This window comes from Rana temporaria, chromosome 4 (assembly GCF_905171775.1).
Source record: "Rana temporaria chromosome 4, aRanTem1.1, whole genome shotgun sequence".
NCBI lineage: Eukaryota > Metazoa > Chordata > Amphibia > Anura > Ranidae > Rana > Rana temporaria.
The window spans coordinates 15,146,668-15,171,038 of record NC_053492.1 but is presented as its reverse complement, the minus strand read 5'-3'; the positions used below and the strand labels follow the sequence as shown (position 1 = coordinate 15,171,038).

The 24,371-nt window shown below is 46.0% G+C and overlaps 1 protein-coding gene across 3 annotated transcripts; it reads right to left on the bottom strand.

Annotated features, from left to right (window-relative positions):
* Positions 1 to 1,093: 1,093 nt before the first annotated feature.
* On the bottom strand, positions 1,094 to 23,153 carry MPV17 (mitochondrial inner membrane protein MPV17). Of its 3 annotated transcripts, none has more exons than XM_040348010.1 (8): positions 23,073 to 23,153; positions 14,461 to 14,538; positions 11,952 to 12,067; positions 9,545 to 9,637; positions 9,362 to 9,457; positions 4,909 to 4,941; positions 2,692 to 2,744; positions 1,094 to 1,390 (listed from the first exon to the last, which is right to left on the bottom strand). In XM_040348010.1, the coding sequence occupies exons 2-8, from the start codon at positions 14,531 to 14,533 to the stop codon at positions 1,321 to 1,323; spliced, it is 534 nt and encodes a 177-aa protein (XP_040203944.1). In that variant the 5' UTR covers positions 14,534 to 14,538; positions 23,073 to 23,153; the 3' UTR covers positions 1,094 to 1,320. The 3 variants fall into 3 exon arrangements, with proteins under 3 accessions (XP_040203944.1, XP_040203946.1, XP_040203943.1); XM_040348012.1 differs by lacking the exon at positions 23,073 to 23,153 and adding an exon at positions 22,974 to 23,066; XM_040348009.1 differs by lacking the exon at positions 23,073 to 23,153 and adding an exon at positions 22,943 to 23,047.
* Positions 23,154 to 24,371: the final 1,218 nt, after the last annotated feature.

Here is a 24,371-nt window from a genome sequence, read left to right as displayed (position 1 = left end):
ATACAATACTTCACATGCAGCGCAGCTTACCCCTTTTTTCTATTGCATTTGTGTTTTATCTAACACATTTTTGCTGCTACAGCAATTTCATTATACATTAATTTCTTTACATCACAGTATTAATTAGTTCAGTTAGACCTGCGCAGTATTTTTTACACACAGGACTCTGTACAGGCTTGTCAAGTTCCTCCACCCCAAACTTGCTCATCCATGTCTTTATGGACCTTGCTTTGTGCTCAGGTGTGCAGTCATGTTGGAACAGGAAGGGGCCGTCCCCAAACTGTTCCCACAAAGTTGGGAGCATGAAAGTGTCCAAAATGTCTTGGTATGCTGACACCTTAAGGAGTTCCCTCCACTGGAACTAAGGGGCCAAACCCAACCCCTGAAAACAACCCCACACCGCAATTTCCCCTCCACCAAATGATTTGGACCAGTGCACAAAGCAAGGTCCATAAAAGACATGGATGAGCGAGTTTGGGGTGGAGGAACTTGACCGGACTGACCTCAACCTGATAGAACACCTTTGGGATAAATTAGAGTGGAGACTGTGAGCCAGGCCTTCTCGTCCAACATCAGTGCCTGACCTCACAAATGCACTTCTGGAAGAATGGTCAAACATTCCCATTAAAGTTCATGTGCGTGTAAAGGCAGGCGTCCCAATACTTGTGGCAAGATGGTGTATCTTCATACTAAGGTTCCCAGTCTGTTAATCTGCATACTTATCAACATTTCAGTCCCAATTCCCAGGACAGGTAACTCCATCCACTGTCCACCTTGAGCCCACCCAGTGACTCTGGGGTGCCACCGAAACCCCACCTCTAATTATTCAGGGACTGCCCACTTGAAGCCCCCTGATCACGTAAATAAATACCCTATAAAAAGGTAATGTGTATGTACAGTAATTCAAATAAGGGTGACACTGTGATCCCAGGACATCGCCCGGGACATGCATCCCCAGGACCAAGGCCCAAGATGCAGGACTGTTGGCACCTATGTATCTGCTGTGCCTGCCCCCCACCATGCCATATGGAGAAAAGAAGAAGAGTGGGGACACCCCCTGATTGGACAGAGACAAGAACAATGACACAAGGCACTCAGACGCCACCTATGGCCGGAATATAATTTTCGGAGTGGTCTGACTCTTCAGATAATGAACCAATAGGAGGTCACAAGTTGTATCCTTCATTGCAGAATTGACGGCATTGAGATGAGAATTAGTGGAAGACCCAGGTAGGTGGCAGGATGGATCATGAATATGCTGAAGACCCCTGAGAAGAGTGTTGGGGCCCCCAGACTTGTCCGGGGGGCCAGACGGAGCGATCAGGCCTTGTTGGCTTTCCAGGAGAGGTAGGCGTTCCAGATGATGGCAACGCATTGTACCACGGCCAGCCTGGGAGAGGAGAAAGGACAGGAATGGTACAATAAATACAGGTGTGTATGGAGGGCCCGACCTCTGATCTGTGGGCCCCACCTCTGATCCGTGGGCCCCTGAGAGAGGTTTATGACTCTACACCTACATTTAAAATTTCTGTGCACACATAAAATTCTCACATTTATAGGCATCATTGTCATAGTTCCCGTTTTATTAAACTGTATCTGGAAAGGCTCAGAGAAAACAGAAGTGATGAGGAGCTGCAACACATACAAGCAAATCACGTTGGACTTGTAGGGGAAACAGTCAACCAGTTCTCAACCAAAATCCATAGATTAACCCAGGGCTGATCCTAGGGTCACAGGAGCCTGGGTGCAGAAATATTTCTGGCGCCCCCACATGGGCGTGGTCATTTTAATAACCCCTCCCCTTTACAAATGTTTCTAGGGCAACGACTCAACCACAGAGATGCTCCCCCACGAAGTCTTCATTACCCTGGGATCCTTACATGATCACTTAACAATAAACAAAATACAGGAAGAGAAGCAGAGTACTTTATTGGGACCTGGAGGGGGGGGGGGCTCTCTGATGGACACAGTGAGGGCTTCTGTTAGAGAGTCTGTAAGAAAGACCCCCAGACATACTACAGACATGATACAGGAGACGTCAGAGACTGCAGACATATTAAAGGAGATGGTCAGAGACATATCAGTTCTGGACGGACACACACCTATGCTCAGAACACTAGTTCTGGACGGACACAAACAAGGAGAGAAGGAGGGAGGTTAGAACTCTGCCACTTTGTTCATCTAACTTTGATTGTAGAACCAGGAGCATGCGACTGTGCACGCTCCTATTCCTAAGAATGAGCAGACAGTGCCTCACACAGCTCAGGAGTGCCACCTACGGCTCATACAGTAACTCACAAGCTAACCTCACACGAGCCCCATACAGCTCACACAGTGCCCCATACAGCTCACACAGTGCCTCATACAGTAACTCACAAGACAACCTCACACGAGCCCCATACAGCTCACACCATGTCTCGTGCCCCTCACACCATCCCTCGTGCCCCTCACACAGTCTTCATACAGCTCACACCGTCCTCATGCCCCTCACACAGTCCTCATGCCCATCACACAGTCCTCATGCCCCTCACACAGTCCTCATGCCCCTCACACAGTCCTCATGCCCCTCACACAGTCCTCATACAGCTCACACCACCCTCATGCCCCTCACACAGTATTCATACAGCTCACACAGTCCTCATGCCCCTCACACATTCTTCCCCACTTAGGACCATGAAATATTATACGTACCTGTGATATAGAGGGATGAAGTAGAAATTGGCAATTTGTACTGCGGGCCAAATCTGAGGAGAACAGAAATAAAAAAAAAGATAAAATACTCAAATAAAAGGAAGTGGAAATAAAAGGGGAGATACAGGGGTGGAGACACACAAAAGGAAAATAGGGTGGATTGTACCATCTTGGAGACAGGGGAGAAGAGATGGCACTGTTCTATAAAGGAAACAACAGTGCGAGCCAGGAATCTGTGTGGGCTCTTTCGTAGAAAAGGAATAGAGAAGAAACCAGAGGCAGGAGAGAAGGCTGGACTTTGCCAAATAGGAAACGCAGGGGTGGGGTTAGGGGCAGAAAAGGGGATCATACTGTTCTGTATAGGAAACACAGGGGAGGGGATAGAGGAAGAAAAGGGGATCATACTGTTCCGTATAGGAAACGCAGGGGTGGGGATAGAGGCAGAAAAGGGGATCATACTGTTCTGTATTGGAAACGCAGGGGTGGGGATAGAGGCAGAAAAGGGGATCACACTGTTCTGTATAGGAAACACAGGGGTGGGGATAGAGCAAGAAAAGGGGATCATACTGTTCTGTATAGGAAACTCAGGGGTGGGGATAGAGCAAGAAAAGGGGACCATACTGTTCTGTATAGGAAACGCAGGGGTGGGCATAGAGGCAGAAAAGGGGAACACACTGTTCTGTATAGGAAACGCAGGGGTGGGGATAGAGGCAGAAAAGGGGATCATACTGTGCTGTATAGGAAACGCAAGGGTGGGGATAGAGGCAGAAGAGGGGATCATACTGTTCTGTATTGGAAACGCAGGGGTGGGGATAGAGGCAGAAAAGGGGATCATACTGTTCTGTATAGGAAATGCAGGGGTGGGGATAGAGGCAGAAAAGGGGATTATACTGTTCTGTACAGGAAACGCAGGGGTAGGGATAGAGGCAGAAAAGGGGATCATCAGGGGAGCAACAGTGCGAGCCAGGAATCAGCGTGGGCTCCTTCGTAGAAAAGGAATAGAGAAGAAACCAGAGGCAGGAGAGAAGGCTGGACTTTACCAAATAGGAAACGCAGGGGTGGGGTTAGGGGCAGAAAAGGGGATCACACTCTTCTGTATAGGAAACACAGGGGTGGGGATAGAGGCAGAAAACGGGATCATACTGTCCTGTATAGGAAACGCAGGGGTGGGGATAGAGGAAGAAGAGGAGAACACACTGTTCTGTATAGGAAACACAATGGTGGGGATAGGGGCAGAAAAGGGGATCATACTGTTCGGTATAGGAAACGCAGGGGTGGGGATAGAGGCAGAAAAGGGGATCATACTGTGCTGTATAGGAAACGCAGGGGTGGGGATAGAGGCAGAAAAGGGGATCACACTGTTCTGAATAGGAAACACAGGGGTGGGGATAGAGCAAGAAAAGGGGATCAAACTGTTCTGTATAGGAAACGCAGGGGTGGGGATAGAGGCAGAAAAGGGGATCATACTGTTCTGTATAGGAAACGCAGGGGTGGGGATAGAGGCAGAAAAGGGGATCATACTGTTCTGTATAGGAAACGCAGGGGTGGGGATAGAGGCAGAAAAGGGGATCATACTGTTCTGTATTGGAAACGCAGGGGTGGGGATAGAGGAAGAAAAGGAGATCATACTGTTCTGTATTGGAAACAAAGGGGTGGGGATTGAGCAAGAAAAGGGGACCATACTGTTCTGTATAGGAAACACAGGGGTGGGGATAGAGGAAGAAAAGGAGATCATACTGTTCTGTATTGGAAACAAAGGGGTGGGGATAGAGGCAGAAAAGGGTATCATACTGTTCTGTATTGGAAACGCAGGGGTGGGGATAGAGGCAGAAGAGGGGATCATACTGTTCTGTATTGGAAACGCAGGGGTGGGGATAGAGGCAGAAGAGGGGATCAGACCGTATCATATAGGAGACAGGTAATGGATTAGAGACCGAAGAGGGTATCATACCATTTAAGAGATGTAAACTTGCAGAAGAAACAAAGAAAGGGATCCAACTGTTCCATAAAAGGAAACGCAGGGGTTGGGTTTGAAACAGAAGAGAGGATTGGACTGTACCATATAGAAGAAGTAGGGGTGGGGTGAGATACAGAAAAGGGTATTGAACCGAACCACAAAGAAGACAGAGGTGAGATTAGAGATGGTTGGAGCTTTGGTTGTACCATGGATCACACAGGAATGGGGCGCGGAGGGAAACTTCTCCTATATACACTTACATAGTAGTTTGTGATTAAGGCGTCCTTATAATCCTGTAATAACACAAAATGGAGAAAGATGAACAATGAAGCATCAACCCGGCATTGGTTACCAAAGAGGTCATGCAATAAGAGGTCAGAGATATCTAATGAGAACTCCAACTCCAACACTCCAATTCTAACCTCAACCCTCCAACCTCAACCCTCCAACCTCAACCCTATAAACGTTAACTCTAACCCCAACCCTATAATGTTAACCCTGACCCCCAACCCTATAACGTTAACTCTGACCCCAACCCTATAACGTTAACTCTGAGACCAACCCTATAACGTTAACTCTGATCCCAACCCTGAACGTTAACTCTGATCCCAACCCTGTAACGTTAACTCTGATCCCAACCCTGTAACGTTAACTCTGATCCCAACCCTGTAACGCTAACTCTAACCCCAACCCTATAACGCTAACTCTGACCCCAACCCTATAACGTTAACTCTGACCCCAACCCTGTAACGTTAACTCTGACCCCAACCCTGTAACGTTAACTCTGACCCCAACCCTGTAACGTTAACTCTGACCCCAACCCTGTAACGTTAACTCTGACCCCAACCCTGTAACGTTAACTCTGACCCCAACCCTGTAACGTTAACTCTAACCCTGTAACGTTAACTCTAACCCTATAACGTTAACTCTAACCCTATAACGTTAACTCTAACCCTATAACGTTAACTCTAACCCTATAACGTTAACTCTAACCCTATAACGTTAACTCTAACCCTATAACGTTAACTCTAACCCTATAACGTTAACTCTAACCCTATAACGTTAACTCTAACCCTATAACGTTAACTCTAACCCTATAACGTTAACTCTAACCCCAACCCTATAACGTTAACTCTAACCCCAACCCTATAACGTTAACTCTAACCCCAACCCTATAACGTTAACTCTAACCCCAACCCTATAACGTTAACTCTAACCCCAACCCTATAACGTTAACTCTAACCCCAACCCTATAACGTTAACTCTAACCCCAACCCTATAACGTTAACTCTAACCCCAACCCTATAACGTTAACTCTAACCCCAACCCTATAACGTTAACTCTAACCCCAACCCTATAACGTTAACTCTAACCCCAACCCTATAACGTTAACTCTAACCCCAACCCTATAACGTTAACTCTAACCCCAACCCTATAACGTTAACTCTAACCCCAACCCTATAACGTTAACTCTAACCCCAACCCTATAACGTTAACTCTAACCCCAACCCTATAACGTTAACTCTAACCCCAACCCTATAACGTTAACTCTAACCCCAACCCTATAACGTTAACTCTAACCCCAACCCTATAACGTTAACTCTAACCCCAACCCTATAACGTTAACTCTAACCCCAACCCTATAACGTTAACTCTAACCCCAACCCTATAACGTTAACTCTAACCCCAACCCTATAACGTTAACTCTAACCCCAACCCTATAACGTTAACTCTAACCCCAACCCTATAACGTTAACTCTAACCCCAACCCTATAACGTTAACTCTAACCCCAACCCTATAACGTTAACTCTAACCCCAACCCTATAACGTTAACTCTAACCCCAACCCTATAACGTTAACTCTAACCCCAACCCTATAAGGTTAACTCTAACCCCAACCCTATAAGGTTAACTCTAACCCCAACCCTATAAGGTTAACTCTAACCCCAACCCTATAAGGTTAACCCCAACCCTATAAGGTTAACCCCAACCCTATAAGGTTAACCCCAACCCTATAAGGTTAACCCCAACCCTATAAGGTTAACCCCAACCCTATAAGGTTAACCCAAACCCCAACCCTGTAACGCTAACTCTAACCCTATAACGTTAACCCCAACCCTATAACGTTAACTCTAACCCTATAACGTTAACTCTAACCCCAACCCTATAACGTTAACTCTAACCCTATAACGTTAACCCCCAACCCTATAACGTTAACCCCCAACCCTATAACGTTAACCCCCAACCCTATAACGTTAACCCCCAACCCTATAACGTTAACTCTAAGCCCAACCCTCCAGCTCAAACCAGTCAGCATTTATATCATCTAAAATTCATCCAGTTGGGCGTGACTGGGATGCTGGAGATCCATCAAAGGATGGGATTTGGATGGCCTCATTCTACCCATATATATCTTTCATGCACTGAGCGCCTCCTCCTCTCTTTGAAAAACCCTGCTGACCTCACTCCAACTCTCTTTCAGAGTTCAGTCACATAAGTATACTGCATCAGAGGTCTGGCACATAGGACAGCCTCTATTGGAGGTCGATTACATATGATAGTCTCTACTGGAGCACAGTCACATAGGACAACCTCTATTGTAGGTCAGTTACATAGGATTGCCTCTGATGGAGCACAGTCACATAGTACAACCTCTATTGGAGGTCAGTTACATAGGATATCCTCTGATGGAGCACAGTCACATAGTACAACCTCTATTGGAGGTCAGTGACATAGGATAGCCTCTGATGGAACACAGTCACATAAAGGTTGTCCTATTGGAGGTCAGTTACATAGGATAGCCTCTGATGGAGCACAGGCACTTAGGACAACCTCTATTGGAGGTCAGTTACATAGGATTACCTCTGATGGAGCACAGTCACATAGGACAGCCTCTATTGGAGGTCAGTTACATAGGATTGCCTCTGATGGAGCACAGTCACATAGGACAGCCTCTATTGGAGGTCAGTTACATAGGATGGCCTCTGATGGAACACAGTCAAATAAAGGTTGTCCTATTGGAGGTCAGTTACATAGGGTGGCCTCCAAACGGAACACAATCCCATATGACAGCCTGTAGCAGAGGTTGGTTAATTCGAATAGCCTCCAGGGGAGAACGTGGAGTACCGCCGGCACTGTGCAGCCCTGGATTTGGCCTAAGAGCTGACATTTTATATGTATTGTTTCTCCAGATCAGGATCTCCGTCAGAAGCCACAGACGAGGGGGGATGGGGTGGGTGGCCTGGGAGCGAGCGCCGTCTTCCGTATTAATAGATACAAGGCTGGTTATTTGTACACGGGGCCTCAGCGGTGTGACAATCTTTCTGTGTACACAGTCTATTCGTCTCAGCAGGCGGTAGCAAGGCGACATAACCGGGACCCCCGGGGTCACCCAGACGCCCTGCGGCGTTTACTTTACTAATAACTTCCTACAATGGAGCCGGCGCCTGTTCTACTTCTGTCACTGTGACGTCATCGGGGGATCTCTGAACGGCCGGTGCTATTCCCTCACCGCAAATGAGATGCCAGGGAGGGTGACCCCGACAGAGGCACCCAAGGTAGGGGGTTAACCCATTGTTTACCAGCCAAGAGCAACGATGCAAAGGAGCAGAAAATGTTAAAAGTGAACTTTTGCCAGAGTTTCTGTATTATTTTTACCTTGCGACACTGGGAGGTGAATTTAGTTTTAAAATAAACTGAAAAAAAAAGGGTATAATTTTTAAATATTCTTTGAGGTTGATTATATATAATTTTATAATAAAAATATAAAAAACAACCTCAAAGAATAAAAATTATATATTTTTTTTCATATATATATATATATATATATGAAAAAAAATATATAATTTTTATTCTTTGAGGTTGTTTTTTATATATATATATATATATATATATATATATATATATATATATATATATATATATATATATATATATATATATATATATATATATTATATTTTTATATATTTTATTTTATTTATTTACCATACTTATTGTCAGCACTAATTTGAGCCAAACTTGATTTTGCAAAATTTTTAATTTTACAGAAGCTGCTTTTTAAATTTTGCATCCCTGCAAGGCAACTTTTGTAAAATAATAATAATACAAAAAAAAGAATGTAAGGTGAATAAAAACACACAGGAAAGGGTGAAGTTGTTGTTTTCTTTTTTTTTTTTTTTTTACACTTATATTGAGTTTTAAATTTTAGATTTTTTCTTTGATTAAAAGAAAAGTTAACAAAAATATTCCATGTCCCTGCACCTTTTATTTATTTGTTTGCGTTCTTTGAGTGTATTTTATTCTAGGCAAGAGGAAAAACATGAAAAATTAAAAGAGGTGGTGCATAAGAAATTGTGTGTTCTTTTGTTTTTCTTTTTTCTTGTAGCATGTTAAAATATATCAAATACATGAATTAAAAAAAAAAAAAAAAAAAAATTATATATATATACACACACACAAAAAAAAAGATAAAATATTTTAAAATAATAATTTAATTAAAAAAATACTAATAATAGTAATGATAACAACGACACCACCAATAATAAAAAAGGGAAAATTGCCTCAAAACAGCAATACAAAAAAAAAAAAAAACACACACCCCAAAACATTAACGTATATATATAATTTCTAAAGATAATAGTAAAATAATTAAAAAGATAATGCAGTCTGGTTGTAATGTGTGTGGCGGCTTCATGTCGTCATTTTGCTCACCCGTTTCAGCTTGGCCCAGATCTCCTCCTTAGACAGTCCGTTGAGTGTGCAGACGATGGTCAGGAAACATCCAAGGAAGCACGGGGCAAATCCCCCCTGTGAACATAGAGAGAGGATAATGATGAGCGGTGTGGGCTCTCCAATCTCCAGTCTAAGGTTCCTGTCCCGGATTACGCCCCTCACCTGGTCCAGCAGCATCTTCTTTAGGGCTACAGACTTGGTGCTCCCAGGAACCAGACGGTCCAAGACATTATACCAACTACCGACCACGGGGCCCTGTGAAGAGAGACAGAGGGATCATAGGGTCTGTCTCTTCCCAATAGTCCCTTCAACAGGGCCTGTCTCCTCCCAATAGTGCCTACAACGGGTCTGTCTCCTCCCAATAGGCCCTACAACGTGTCTGTCTCCTCCCAATAGTCCCTTCAACGGGTCTGTCTCCTCCCCCCAATCCCTACAACGTGTGTCTCCTCCCCCCACTCCCTACAATGTGTCCGTCTCCTCCCCCCACTCCCTACAACGGGTCTGTCTCCTCCCAATAGGCCCTACAACGGGTCCGTCTCCTCCCAATAGGTCCTACAACATGTCCGTCTCCTCCCAATAGGCCCTACAACGGGTCTGTCTCCTCCCAATAGGCCCTACAATGTGTCTGTCTCCTCCCAATAGTCCCTGCAACGTGTCTCTCTCCTCCCCCCACTCCCTACAACGTGTCTGTCTCCTCCCCCCACTCCCTACAACGTGTCTGTCTCCTCCCCCCACTCCCTACAACGTGTCTGCCTCCTCCCCCCACTCCCTACAACGTGCGTCTCCTCCCCCCCACTCCCTACAACGTGCGTCTCCTCCCCCCCACTCCCTACAACGTGCGTCTCCTCCCCCCCACTCCCTACAACGTGTGTCTCCTCCCCCCCACTCCCTACAACGTGTCTGTCTCCTCCCCCCACTCCCTACAACGTGTCTGTCTCCTCCCCCCACTCCCTACAACGTGTCTGCCTACTCCCCCCACTCACTACAACGTGTCTGCCTCCTCCCCCCCACTCCCTACAACGTGCGTCTCCTCCCCCCCACTCCCTACAACGTGCGTCTCCTCCCCCCCACTCCCTACAACGTGTGTCTCCTCCCCCCCACTCCCTACAACGTGCGTCTCCTCCCCCCACTCCCTACAACATGCGTCTCCTCCCCCCACTCCCTACAACGTGTGCTCCTCCCCCCACTCCCTACAACGTGTGTCTCCTCCCCCCACTCCCTACAACGTGTGTCTCCTCCCCCCACTCCCTACAACTTGTGTCTCCTCCCCCCACTCCCTACAATGTGTGTCTCCTCCTCCCACTCCCTACAACTTGTGTCTCCTCCCCCCACTCCCTACAATGTGTGTCTCCTCCTCCCACTCCCTACAACATGTGTCTCCTCCCCCCACTCCCTATGTGTCTGTCTCCTCCACCCACTCCCTACAACATGTGTCTCCTCCCCCCACTCCCTACAACTTGTGTCTCCTCCCCCCACTCCCTACAACTTGTGTCTCCTCCCCCCACTCCCTACAACGTGTGTCTCCTCCCCCCACTCCCTACAATGTGTGTCTCCTCCTCCCACTCCCTATGTGTCTGTCTCCTCCACCCACTCCCTACAACATGTGTCTCCTCCCCCACTCCCTACAATGTGTCCGTCTCCTCCCCCCACTCCCTACACCGTGTCTGTCTCCTCCCCCCCCACTCCCTACAACGTGCGTCTCCTCCCAATTATACTTATATTCCCATTGCACACATTCCTAGATGAGCTCTCAAATTTGGGTGCTGCAGCAACAACCAGCTGGAAACTGGTTCAAGTCACAATGAAGATATTTGCCAGCACACCACGGATCGACACAGAATGGCGTCCAAACAGATATTTATTGCATGATCACAACACAAGGAGAATGCAACATTTCGGAGTCACGTAGGACCCCTTTGTCAGGCATGTCTGACAAAGGGGTCCTGCATGACTCCGAAACATTGCACTCTCCTTGTGTTGTGATCATGCAATAAATATCTGTTTGGACGCCATTCTGTGTCGGCAAATATCTTCATTATGGTCTCCTCCAAATAGTCGCGACAACGTGTCTGTCTCCTCCCAATAGTCCCTGCAATGTGTCGGGCCTCCTCCCAATAGTCCCTGCAATGTGTCGGGCCTCCTCCCAATAGTCCCTGCAACGTGTCGGTCTTCACCCTCCCTACAATGTGTCCGTCTCCTCCCAACAGTCCCTACAATGTGTCTGTCTCCTCCCAATAGTCCCTACAATGTGTCTGTCTCCACCTCCCACCCCCTTTGGTTGCAACGTGACAAAATGTGGAACATTTTAAGGGGTATGAATACCTTTTCAAGGCACTGTATGTCGGTCTCCTCCCCCCACTCCCTAAACGAAATCTATCCCCTGCCCCCACACCTTACACCACTTCTGCCTCTCCCCCCCCCCCCCACTCCCTACACCATCCCCCTGGTCTCATGCCCTTACTCCACCATTTGGCCCTCTTTCTTCGTCTCTCCTTCGTACATCTTACCACAACGTCAGGGAGCGATGGAGTAAAGAGGGAAATATTCAGCCAATACGTGTTGTTCTTACCACAAAGCAGAGTCCAACCCCCATCATCTTCAGCGTCCTCTCCACACTGTGACCCTGCACTCCTCTCCGCTCCAACAGCTGCTGGGAAATGACATCTCCCACCCCCATCAGGGAGCCTGCAGACAAGACAGGATTGGTAAGACTTCTGCAGGGGAGGGACCGTAAGAGAGAAGATGGGAGGGGGAAAAGGTTCCTGGAGGGAGGGGCTCAGTGCCACATTAGAAGGATGACTAAAAGCTAAAAAAGTTATCAACCTAAAGACTAAAAACCTGTGAAGGTAAGTGGTCACTGTGGAGCACAGAGGCTGTATAGAATATTTTATACTCTCTGATCACCTCCATCCTCTGTCTTCAGTCTCTATAAGATAGGTGTAATCATCTCTGATCTCTGTATCCTCACACTTACACTGCCAGCAGTCAGAGTTAAAGATGAGATCACCGCAGTGACAAGCGTGTTATTTAGTTCATGAACACCTATTATCTTTACACCGGTCTATTTCCTGTAGTGATGCTCTGGTTGGTCACATTGGTTGTGTCAGGACCTGGATCACCTGCTGGTGGCACTGTGGTTCCCTGGGTGGAGGGAATTCCAGTATCCACCAGCGGGTGTCTCTCAGCAGCCAGCAGATTCCACTAATCAGTTTCCACCTGATGCTGGCTACTGGGATGGTATTTAGGTCCACTCCTATTTGTGCCTCCATGCAAAGCCATAATTAGACCTGTCAAGGCCTCGGTGCAAGAAACCATGAAGGTGCCCCCATGACACGAGCCTGGGGCCCTTCCCATTGATCCCGAGGTCCTTTACAGAGTTCCCCCTTACAGAGTCCACAGAGTTCCCCCTTACATCAGAGTTCTCAGCTTTCCCAGAGCCCCTTCTTACATCAGAATTCTGCAGGGTTCCCCTTTACAATGCAAGAGGCAACTCAGCAGGACCCCAATCTAGAGGGCAACTCCGCAGGACCCCAATCTAGAGGGCAACTCCGCAGGACCCCAATCTAGAGGGCAACTCCGCAGGACCCCAATCTAGAGGGCAACTCCGCAGGACCCCGATCTAGAGGGCAACTCAGCAGGACCCCGATCTAGAGGGCAACTCAGCAGGACCCCGATCTAGACGGCAACTCCGCAGGACCCCGATCTAGACGGCAACTCAGCAGGACCCCGATCTAGACGGCAACTCCGCAGGACCCCGATCTAGAGGGCAACTCCGCAGGACCCCGATCTAGAGGGCAACTCCGCAGGACCCCGATCTAGAGGGCAACTCCGCAGGACCCCGATCTAGAGGGCAACTCCGCAGGACCCCGATCTAGAGGGCAACTCTGTGGACTCTGATGTAAAGGGTAGCTCTGATGTAAGAGGTCCCCCTCTTTTACAACAGAGTTTCCCATTGTGCTGTGAGGGTAAACTCTGCTGACTCTGAATTAGGGGAAATGCTGGGAACTGTAATGTGGGGGGGGGTAGCTCTTTCCCCCTTACACCAGAGTCTGCAGAGTGAATGCATCAAGGTAAAGGATTTTACTGCTGTAAGAGGGGAGTGAGGAAACTGGTATAAGAGGGAACCCTTCGATCAGTGCGACTAACAGACTCTGTGTGGCCTGGGGCAGTCACACATTGACCTCATTTAAGTCTAATCGCCCCCCACGCCCCCGTCTTGCAGTCGCTTTCAATTTCAGCAGACCAGCGGCCCGAGCCCAGTCCGGCCCAACCGAGACAGAGCAGAGATCATTCAGTTAACAATCACCTTGGGTGCGGAAGGGGGGGGATGTTGTGCAGGGCTGTGGAGTCGGAGGAAATTTTGGGTATCTGGAGTCGGAGTCAGAGGAAATTTTGGGTACCTGGAGTCGGAATCGGAGTCTGCAAACAATGCACTGACCCAACTCCGACTCCTACTAAATTTAGATTGTCGGAACATTTATCTACCGACTCCACAGCCCTGATGTTGTGTTCCACTGATCAGGTGTGTGGTGATGTTATTTGGTACCTTTTCAGTGGGGGGAGGAGGCTTGGGGGGGGGGGGTACACCAGGGGTCGGTCGCAAGTGCAACCATTGCGACCCTGGTAGCTACGCCACTGCCTCCCGCTCCAGTGTTTTGCTGCTGGCAGATTCTGGATTGCCATGGATTCTGTTCTTGCTCCTGCCCTGTACCCTGCTCTCCTGATCCCTGTGTTGGTTCCCCCTTCCCATCTGCTCCTCTGTGTTCTCTATTGTATCTAGTTAGTTAGATATTAGTCAGGTATTCTGTCACTGGGGTTTGTGATCTGTGGTTGGGGTGCCGCTAATAATCAATTGGCACCCGTAGCAAAGGCAATGCGTTTTGAAAGTGTTCTGGCGTCAACCAGTCCTTTTTGTGTCTTTTTAAATCCGATCGTCCCGAACATGTTTAAATTTACTCTCGGCTCACCACCTCTGCTAGAAGTCCGTTCCAGGTATCCACCACTCTTTCGGTAAAATAAAACTTTTTGAGGTTGGTTATGAAGACATAAAAGGTGAGTACAGAGGGGGCGGGACTGACCTGCAGTGATGATCTGTACCTTCCATGGGTGAGCGGACAGTAACCTCTGGTACCCACGCCACAGCCCGGCCATACCGCCTGCGTAGAGAGGATGATGGGGGTTATATGAGGGAGGTCTGCAGTACATCTCCACACCACTAATGATGTCCCAGTTCACTATTATGAGGACCCATTCACATTAATAGGTAGATTCAGAAAGAGTTAGGCCGGCTTATCTACAGATAAGCCGACCTAACTCCGAATCTACGCCGCCGTATGTTTAAGCGTATTCTCAAACAGAGATACGCTTAAACAAAGCTAAGATAGGCCAGCTTGCGCCGTCCTATCTTAGCTTGCAATTTTTCGGATGGCCGCTAGGTGGCGCTTCCATTGCGGCCGGCGTAGATTATGTAAATTAGCTTTTACGCGGATTCCCGAACGTACGCCAGCCCGACGCAGTCGAATTACGTTGTTTCCGTAAGGCCTTAGGCGGCCTAAAGTTATTCCACCTATGAGGTGGAATAACAATGTTAAAGTATGGCCGCCGTTCCCGCCGCGAGGTTCGAATTTTTTACGTCGTTTGCGTAAGTCGTCTGCGAATCGGGAGTTACGTCGTTTACGTCGAAATCAATAGGCCCGTACGGCCTAGGCATGTGCATTTCGTTTCGTTCCGAATCGAAATTCGGACGAATTTTTCATTATTCGGACGCATACGAATTCCTGAATTTCAATATTAATGAATTTACCGAATCCGAACGAACGTTTTCGATTCCAAATCGAAAACCCGCGGACGAAATTCGAACGGAATTCGAAAAAAATAAAATAAAAATTCGAATCGAATTCGAAAACAAATTCTATTCGAAAAGAGACTATTTGTTTTCGAATCCGGTCGAAATATTTTCGAATTCGACCGGACTTTTCGAAATTCGGTCGAAAACAAACGAATTCCGAAAACGAATTTAACACATGTAACGAATCCAACTTAACAAAATTAATTAAATAACGAATTAAAACGAAACAAAACAAATTTTTCCCTTTTGCACATGCCTAGTACGGCCTACTTAGCCGCTATGCGCACTGGGAAATGTAGGCGCCCGGCGCATGCGCAGTAGCAAAAAACGTTAAAAAACGTGAGGTCAAGCCTCATTACCATACAACACGCCCCCCTCCAAGTCATTTGAATTAGGCGCCCTTACGCCCGCTCGTTTGAGGCTACGCCGCCGTAGATTAGCAGGTAAGTAGATTGAAAATCACTACTAGCCTAGTTAATTTACGGCGGTGTAGCCTAAACAGGCTAGGCTACGCCGACCTAAAGATAATCCAATGTACCTGAATCTACCTATAAATGTTAAGGCATTCCACTAATTATGAATGGGCTATCAACGCTGTTGGGGTGCCATTCACAATCAACAGCAATGTAAAGCTCCACTGTTGGGGTGTCACTCACAAATCAATGGGAACATAACACTCCACTGTTGTTGTGTCATTCACAATCAACACAAATGTAGCATTCTACTATTGGAGTGCCATTCAAAAATCAATGACAACGTAACGCTCTACTGTTGGGGGTGTCAGTCACAAAAAATGACAACATAGCGCTCTACAGTTAGGGTGCCATTTACAGTCAATGACAACATAGTGCACTACTGTTGAGGTGCCATTCACAACCATCTCAATGTAATGCTCTACTGTTGGGGTACCATTCACAATGAATGGTAATGTAGTGTTGGGGTGCCATTCACAGTCAATGACAACATACTGCACTTTACTTCTGGGGTGGCAATCACAATAAATTGCAACGCAGCTCTCAACTGTTGGGGTGCCATTCACAATTAACGGTAACGTAATGCTGTACTGTTGGGGTGCCATTCACAGTCAATGACAACATACTGCTCTACTTTTGGGGTGCCTTTCACAATCAATATTAATGTAGCGCTCTACTGTTGGGGTGTCATTCAAAATTGGTGACAATGTAGTCTTCTACTGTTGGGGTGCTATTCGCAAATCAATGGCAATGTGATGCTCTACTGTTGGGGTGTCAATCACAATCAATTGCAATGTAACACTCTACTGGTGGGGTGCCATTCACAGTCAATGACAACATACTGCTCTACTATTGGGGTGCCATTCACAGTCAATGACAACATACTGCTCTATTTTTGGGGTGCCATTCACAGTCATGGACAACATACTGCTCTACTTTTGGCGTGCTATTCACAGTCAATGACAACATACTGCTCTACTTTTGGGGTGCCATTCACAGTCAATGACAACATACTGCTCTACTGTTGCGGTGCCATTCACAGTCAATGACAACATACTGCTCTACTTTTGGCGTGCTATTCACAGTCAATGACAACATACTGCTCTACTTTTGGCGTGCTATTCACAGTCAATGACAACATACTGCTCTACTTTTGGCGTGCTATTCACAGTCAATGACAACATACTGCTCTACTTTTGGGGTGCCATTCACAGTCAATGACAACATACTGCTCTACTGTTGCGGTGCCATTCACAGTCAATGACAACATACTGCTCTACTTTTGGGGTGCCATTCACAGTCAATGACAACATACTGCTCTACTTTCGGGGTGCCATTCACAATCAATGACAACATAGGACTCTAATATTGATTGTGAATGGTACCCCAAATGTAGAGTCCTATGTTGTCATTGATTGTGAATGGCAACCCGAAAGTAGAGCAGTATGTTGTCATTGACTGTGAATGGCACCCCAAAAGTAGAGCGCTACATTAATATTGACTGTGAATGGCACCCCAATAGTAGAGTGCTACATTAATATTGATTGTGAATGGTACCCCAACTGTAATGTAGCACTCTACTATTGGGGTGCCATTCACAGTCAATGACAACATACTGCTCTACTGTTGAGGTGTCATTCACAGTCAATATTAATGTAGCACTCTACTGTTGGGGTGCCTTTCAAAATAATGACAATGTAGTCTTCTACTGTTGGGGTGACATCCACAATCAATGGCAATGTAACGCTCTACTGTTGGGGTGCCATTCACAATCAATTGCAATGTAACGCTCTACTGTTGGGGTCCCATTCCCAGTCAATGACAACATACTGCTCTATTTTTAGGGTGCCGTTCCACTGTTGGGGGCCACTCAAAATCAATGGCAATGTAGTGCTCTACTACTGGGGTGCCATTCACGGTGCATGACAGCATAGTGCACTACCATTGGGGGTGCCATTCGCAATCAATATCGATGTAGCGTTTTACTGTGGGGTTACCATTCACAATAAATGGTAATGTAGCATTCTACTGTGGGGGTACCATTCATTATCAATGGCAATGCAGCACTCTACTGTGGGGGTACCATTCATTATCAATGGCAATGTAGCACTCTACTGTGGGGGTACCATTCATTATCAATGGCAATGTAGCGCTCTACTGTTGGGGTGTCATTCGCAACCAATGGCAATGTAGTGCTCTACTGTGGGGGTACCATTCATTATCAATGGCAATGTAGCGCTCTACTGTGGGGGTACCATTCATTATCAATGGCAATGTAGCACTCTACTGTGGGGGTACCATTCATTATCAATGGCAATGTAGCGCTCTACTGTGGGGGTACCATTCATTATCAATGGCAATGTAGCACTCTACTGTGGGGGTACCATTCATTATCAATGGCAATGTAGCACTCTACTGTGGGGGTACCATTCATTATCAATGGCAATGTAGTGCTCTACTGTGGGGGTACCATTCATTATCAATGGCAATGTAGCGCTCTACTGTGGGGGTACCATTCATTATCAATGGCAATGTAGCGCTCTACTGTGGGGGTACCATTCACAACAAATGGCAATGTAGCACTCTACTGTGGGGGTACCATTCATTATCAATGGCAATGTAGTGCTCTACTGTGGGGGTACCATTCATTATCAATGGCAATGTAGCACTCTACTGTGGGGGTACCATTCATTATCAATGGCAATGTAGCGCTCTACTGTGGGGGTACCATTCACAACAAATGGCAATGTAGCACTCTACTGTGGGGGTACCATTCATTATCAATGGCAATGTAGCACTCTACTGTGGGGGTACCATTCATTATCAATGGCAATGTAGCGCTCTACTGTGGGGGTACCATTCAATGGCAATGTAGTGCTCTACTGTGGGGGTACTATTCACAATAAATGGTAATGTAGCACTCTACTGTGGGGGTACCATTCATTATCAATGGCAATGTAGCACTCTACTGTGGGGGTACCATTCATTATCAATGGCAATGTAGCACTCTACTGTGGGGGTACCATTCATTATCAATGGCAATGTAGCGCTCTACTGTGGGGGTACCATTCAATGGCAATGTAGTGCTCTACTGTGGGGGTACTATTCACAATAAATGGTAATGTAGCACTCTACTGTGGGGGTACCATTTATTATCAATGGCAATGTAGTGCTCTACTGTGGGGGTACCATTCATTATCAATGGCAATGTAGCGCTCTACTGTGGGGGGTACCATTCACAACAAATGGCAATGTAGCACTCTACTGTGGGGGTACCATTCATTATCAATGGCAATGTAGCACTCTACTGTGGGGGTACCATTCATTATCAATGGCAATGTAGCACTCTACTGTGGGGGTACCATTCATTATCAATGGCAATGTAGCACTCCACTGTGGGGGTACCATTCACAACAAATGGCAATGTAGCACTCTACTGTGGGGGTACCATTCATTATCAATGGCAATGTAGCGCTCTACTGTGGGGGTACCATTCATTATCAATGGCAATGTAGCGCTCTACTGTGGGGGTACCATTCATTATCAATGGCAATGTAGCAATCTACTGTGGGGGTACCATTCCTTATCAATGGCAATGTAGCGCTCTACTGTGGGGGTACCATTCATTATCAATGGCAATGTAGCGCTCTACTGTGGGGGTACCATTCATTATCAATGGCAATGTAGCGCTCTACTGTGGGGGTACCATTCCTTATCAATGGCAATGTAGCGCTCTACTGTGGGGGTACCATTCATTATCAATGGCAATGTAGCACTCTACTGTGGGGGTACCATTCATTATCAATGGCAATGTAGCGCTCTACTGTGGGGGTACCATTCATTATCAATGGCAATGTAGCGCTCTACTGTGGGGGTACCATTCATTATCAATGGCAATGTAGCGCTCTACTGTGGGGGTACCATTCCTTATCAATGGCAATGTAGCGCTCTACTGTGGGGGTACCATTCATTATCAATGGCAATGTAGCACTCTACTGTGGGGGTACCATTCATTATCAATGGCAATGTAGCGCTCTACTGTTGGGGTGTCATTCGCAACCAATGGCAATGTAGTGCTCTACTGTGGGGGTACCATTCATTATCAATGGCAATGTAGCGCTCTACTGTGGGGGTACCATTCATTATCAATGGCAATGTAGCACTCTACTGTGGGGGTACCATTCATTATCAATGGCAATGTAGCGCTCTACTGTGGGGGTACCATTCATTATCAATGGCAATGTAGCGCTCTACTGTGGGGGTACCATTCATTATCAATGGCAATGTAGCACTCTACTGTGGGGGTACCATTCATTATCAATGGCAATGTAGCACTCTACTGTGGGGGTACCATTCATTATCAATGGCAATGTAGTGCTCTACTGTGGGGGTACCATTCATTATCAATGGCAATGTAGCACTCTACTGTGGGGGTACCATTCCTTATCAATGGCAATGTAGCGCTCTACTGTGGGGGTACCATTCATTATCAATGGCAATGTAGCACTCTACTGTGGGGTTACCATTCACAACAAATGGTAATGTAGCACTCTACTGTGGGGGTACCATTCATTATCAATGGCAATGTAGTGCTCTACTGTGGGGGTACCATTCATTATCAATGGCAATGTAGCACTCTACTGTGGGGGTACCATTCATTATCAATGGCAATGTAGCGCTCTACTGTGGGGGTACCATTCACAACAAATGGCAATGTAGCACTCTACTGTGGGGGTACCATTCATTATCAATGGCAATGTAGTGCTCTACTGTGGGGGTACCATTCATTATCAATGGCAATGTAGCACTCTACTGTGGGGGTACCATTCATTATCAATGGCAATGTAGCGCTCTACTGTGGGGGTACCATTCACAACAAATGGCAATGTAGCACTCTACTGTGGGGGTACCATTCATTATCAATGGCAATGTAGTGCTCTACTGTGGGGGTACCATTCATTATCAATGGCAATGTAGCACTCTACTGTGGGGGTACCATTCATTATCAATGGCAATGTAGCGCTCTACTGTGGGGGTACCATTCACAACAAATGGCAATGTAGCACTCTACTGTGGGGGTACCATTCATTATCAATGGCAATGTAGCACTCTACTGTGGGGGTACCATTCATTATCAATGGCAATGTAGCGCTCTACTGTGGGGGTACCATTCATTATCAATGGCAATGTAGCACTCTACTGTGGGGGTACCATTCATTATCAATGGCAATGTAGCGCTCTACTGTGGGGGTACCATTCAATGGCAATGTAGTGCTCTACTGTGGGGGTACTATTCACAATAAATGGTAATGTAGCACTCTACTGTGGGGGTACCATTCATTATCAATGGCAATGTAGCACTCTACTGTGGGGGTACCATTCATTATCAATGGCAATGTAGTGCTCTACTGTGGGGGTACCATTCATTATCAATGGCAATGTAGCACTCTACTGTGGGGGTACCATTCATTATCAATGGCAATGTAGCGCTCTACTGTGGGGGTACCATTCAATGGCAATGTAGTGCTCTACTGTGGGGGTACTATTCACAATAAATGGTAATGTAGCACTCTACTGTGGGGGTACCATTCATTATCAATGGCAATGTAGCACTCTACTGTGGGGGTACCATTCATTATCAATGGCAATGTAGCACTCTACTGTGGGGGTACCATTCATTATCAATGGCAATGTAGCGCTCTACTGTGGGGGTACCATTCAATGGCAATGTAGTGCTCTACTGTGGGGGTACTATTCACAATAAATGGTAATGTAGCACTCTACTGTGGGGGTACCATTCATTATCAATGGCAATGTAGCACTCTACTGTGGGGGTACCATTCATTATCAATGGCAATGTAGTGCTCTACTGTGGGGGTACCATTCCTTATCAATGGCAATGTAGCGCTCTACTGTGGGGGTACCATTCACAACAAATGGCAATGTAGCACTCTACTGTGGGGGTACCATTCATTATCAATGGCAATGTAGCACTCTACTGTGGGGGTACCATTCATTATCAATGGCAATGTAGTGCTCTACTGTGGGGGTACCATTCATTATCAATGGCAATGTAGCGCTCTACTGTGGGGGTACCATTCATTATCAATGGCAATGTAGCACTCTACTGTGGGGGTACCATTCATTATCAATGGCAATGTAGCGCTCTACTGTGGGGGTACCATTCACAACAAATGGCAATGTAGCACTCTACTGTGGGGGTACCATTCATTATCAATGGCAATGTAGCACTCTACTGTGGGGGTACCATTCATTATCAATGGCAATGTAGCGCTCTACTGTGGGGGTACCATTCAATGGTAATGTAGTGCTCTACTGTGGGGGTACTATTCACAATAAATGGTAATGTAGCACTCTACTGTGGGGGTACCATTCATTATCAATGGCAATGTAGTGCTCTACTGTGGGGGTACCATTCCTTATCAATGGCAATGTAGCGCTCTACTGTGGGGGTACCATTCATTATCAATGGCAATGTAGCACTCCACTGTGGGGGTACCATTCCTTATCAATGGCAATGTAGTGCTCTACTGTGGGGGTACCATTCCTTATCAATGGCAATGTAGCGCTCTACTGTGGGGGTACCATTCCTTATCAATGGCAATGTAGCGCTCTACTGTGGGGGTACCATTCATTATCAATGGCAATGTAGCGCTCTACTGTGGGGGTACCATTCATTATCAATGGCAATGTAGCACTCTTCTGTGGGGGTACCATTCATTAATGTGAATGTGCCCCCTTCATTTCCACTCTGTCACTCAGATCCTGACTCCTCCCACAATCACATGACGTGCGTTAAAACCCCAAAGTGAAAACACGTGTGAGCTCTCATGACTTAGGGCATGGGTCTTCAAACTACGGCCCTCCAGTTGTTCAGGAACTACAATTCCCATCATGCCCTAGTCATGTCTGTGAGTGTCAGAGTTTTGCAATGCCTCATGGGATGTGTAGTTCTACAACAGGGCCGTAGTTTGAGGATCCCTGACTTAGAGGATCTCCTCCAGCTGTCCTTTCAGGGCCACGTTCACAGCTCGGGATCCCAACATTCGCCCTTCGAGGGCAAACTCGGCTGGGTGTCCGGAACATTCGCTAGATTTCTAATGCGTCCGGCGCTCTGATCGCCGACCCCCCATCACTTTTACACATCCCCTATTTCCCTTAAATTTAATCAATGAACTCTCTATAAAAATTGAAGTCATAGAGTGAAGGTGTGATCACCTTAATTGTCCAATCAAAACAAAATCCTGACCTTCTAGTTCCCCTCCGATTGGGCGAACAGAGTTCACTCTCCTGGCACAAATAATATCCAGATCTGCAGATACAATGTGACACTTTCCATGTTACTCACCCAGCAGCTGCCAACACAGGAAGTGATGTCATCACCCTACACAAAGCATTCTGGGAGGTGTAGTCCTTGAGTCCATTGGCCAGCAGCTGTGCTGGGAAGTCATGTGACATGGGAAGGGGGTGGGGAACGCTCCATTCATGGTGGAGACGCTGGAGAGGAGAATACGATGAGACTTTATTTTCACACCTCAACGTAGCCATTTACTGGCGTTTTTATGGCTTTTTTTGTTTTTGTGTTTTTTCACAAGCGTTTTTAACACTTTTTCGCAGGTTTTTACACACGTTTTTGCACACCTTTCTAACGCTTTTTTGCAGCTTTTTATACGCTTTTATTAGAGCGTTTTTTGCAGTTTTTAACGCATTTTTGCAGCCTTTTGCATGCCATTTTAAAACGTTTTTGCCACTTTTTACAAGCGTTTTTGCAGTTTTTACATGCTTTTATAAAAGTGTTTTTGCATCTTTTTACACGCGTTTTAAAGTGTTTTTGCAGTTTTTACATGCCTTTTTAAAGCGTTTTTGTAGCTTTTTACACGCTTTTTAAAGCTTTTTTTGCACTATTTACAAGCGTTTTTACATGCCTTTTTAAAGCGTTTTTGCAGGTTTTTACATGCCTTTTTAAAGTGTTTTTGCCGCTTTTTACAAGTGTTTTTGCAGTTTTTACACGCCTTTTTAACGTGTTTTTGCAGCTTTTTACACACGTTTTAAATCGTTTTTTTGCCGTTTTTACAAGAGTTTTTACATGCCTTTTTAAAGCGTTTTTGCAAGTTTTTACATGCGTTTTTTCAGGTTTTTACATGCATTTTTGCAGCTTTTTACGTGCGTTTTTGCAGTTTTTAACACATTTTTGCCGCTTTTTACAAGCGTTTTTGCAGTTTTTACACACCTTTTTAATGCGTTTTTTGCAGCTTTTTACATGCTTTAAAGCGTTTTTGCAGCTGCTTACACGCGTTTTAAAGCGTTTTTGCAGTTTTTACAAGCGTTTTGCAGTTTTTACATGCCTTTTTAAAGCGTTTTTGCAGCTTTTTACACACGTTTTAAAGCGTTTTTTGCAGTTTTTACAAGCGTTTTTACATGCCTTTTAAAGCGTTTTTGCAGGGTTTTACATGCTTTTTTTAATTGTTTTTCCAGGTTTTTACATGCTTTTTTTAAAGCCTTTTTGCAGCTGTTTACGTGTGTTTTTGCAGTTTTTAACACATTTTTGCCGCTTTTTACAAGCGTTTTTGCAGTTTTTACACACCTTTTTAATGCGTTTTTACATGCCCTTTTAAAGCGTTTTTGCAGCTTTTTACAAGAATTTTTA

Excerpts from the sequence above, each read along its gene's own strand:
- MPV17 (XM_040348010.1), bottom strand. The coding sequence starts at position 14,533 with ATGGCCGGGCTGTGGCGTGGGTACCAGAGGTTACTGTCCGCTCACCCA. Across the intron at positions 9,638-11,951 it reads GGGTTGGACTCTGCTTTGTG|GGCCCCGTGGTCGGTAGTTG; the intron begins GTAAGAACAACA and ends CTCTCTTCACAG. Across the intron at positions 2,745-4,908 it reads CCTTAATCACAAACTACTAT|ATTTGGCCCGCAGTACAAAT; the intron begins GTAAGTGTATAT and ends TGTTCTCCTCAG.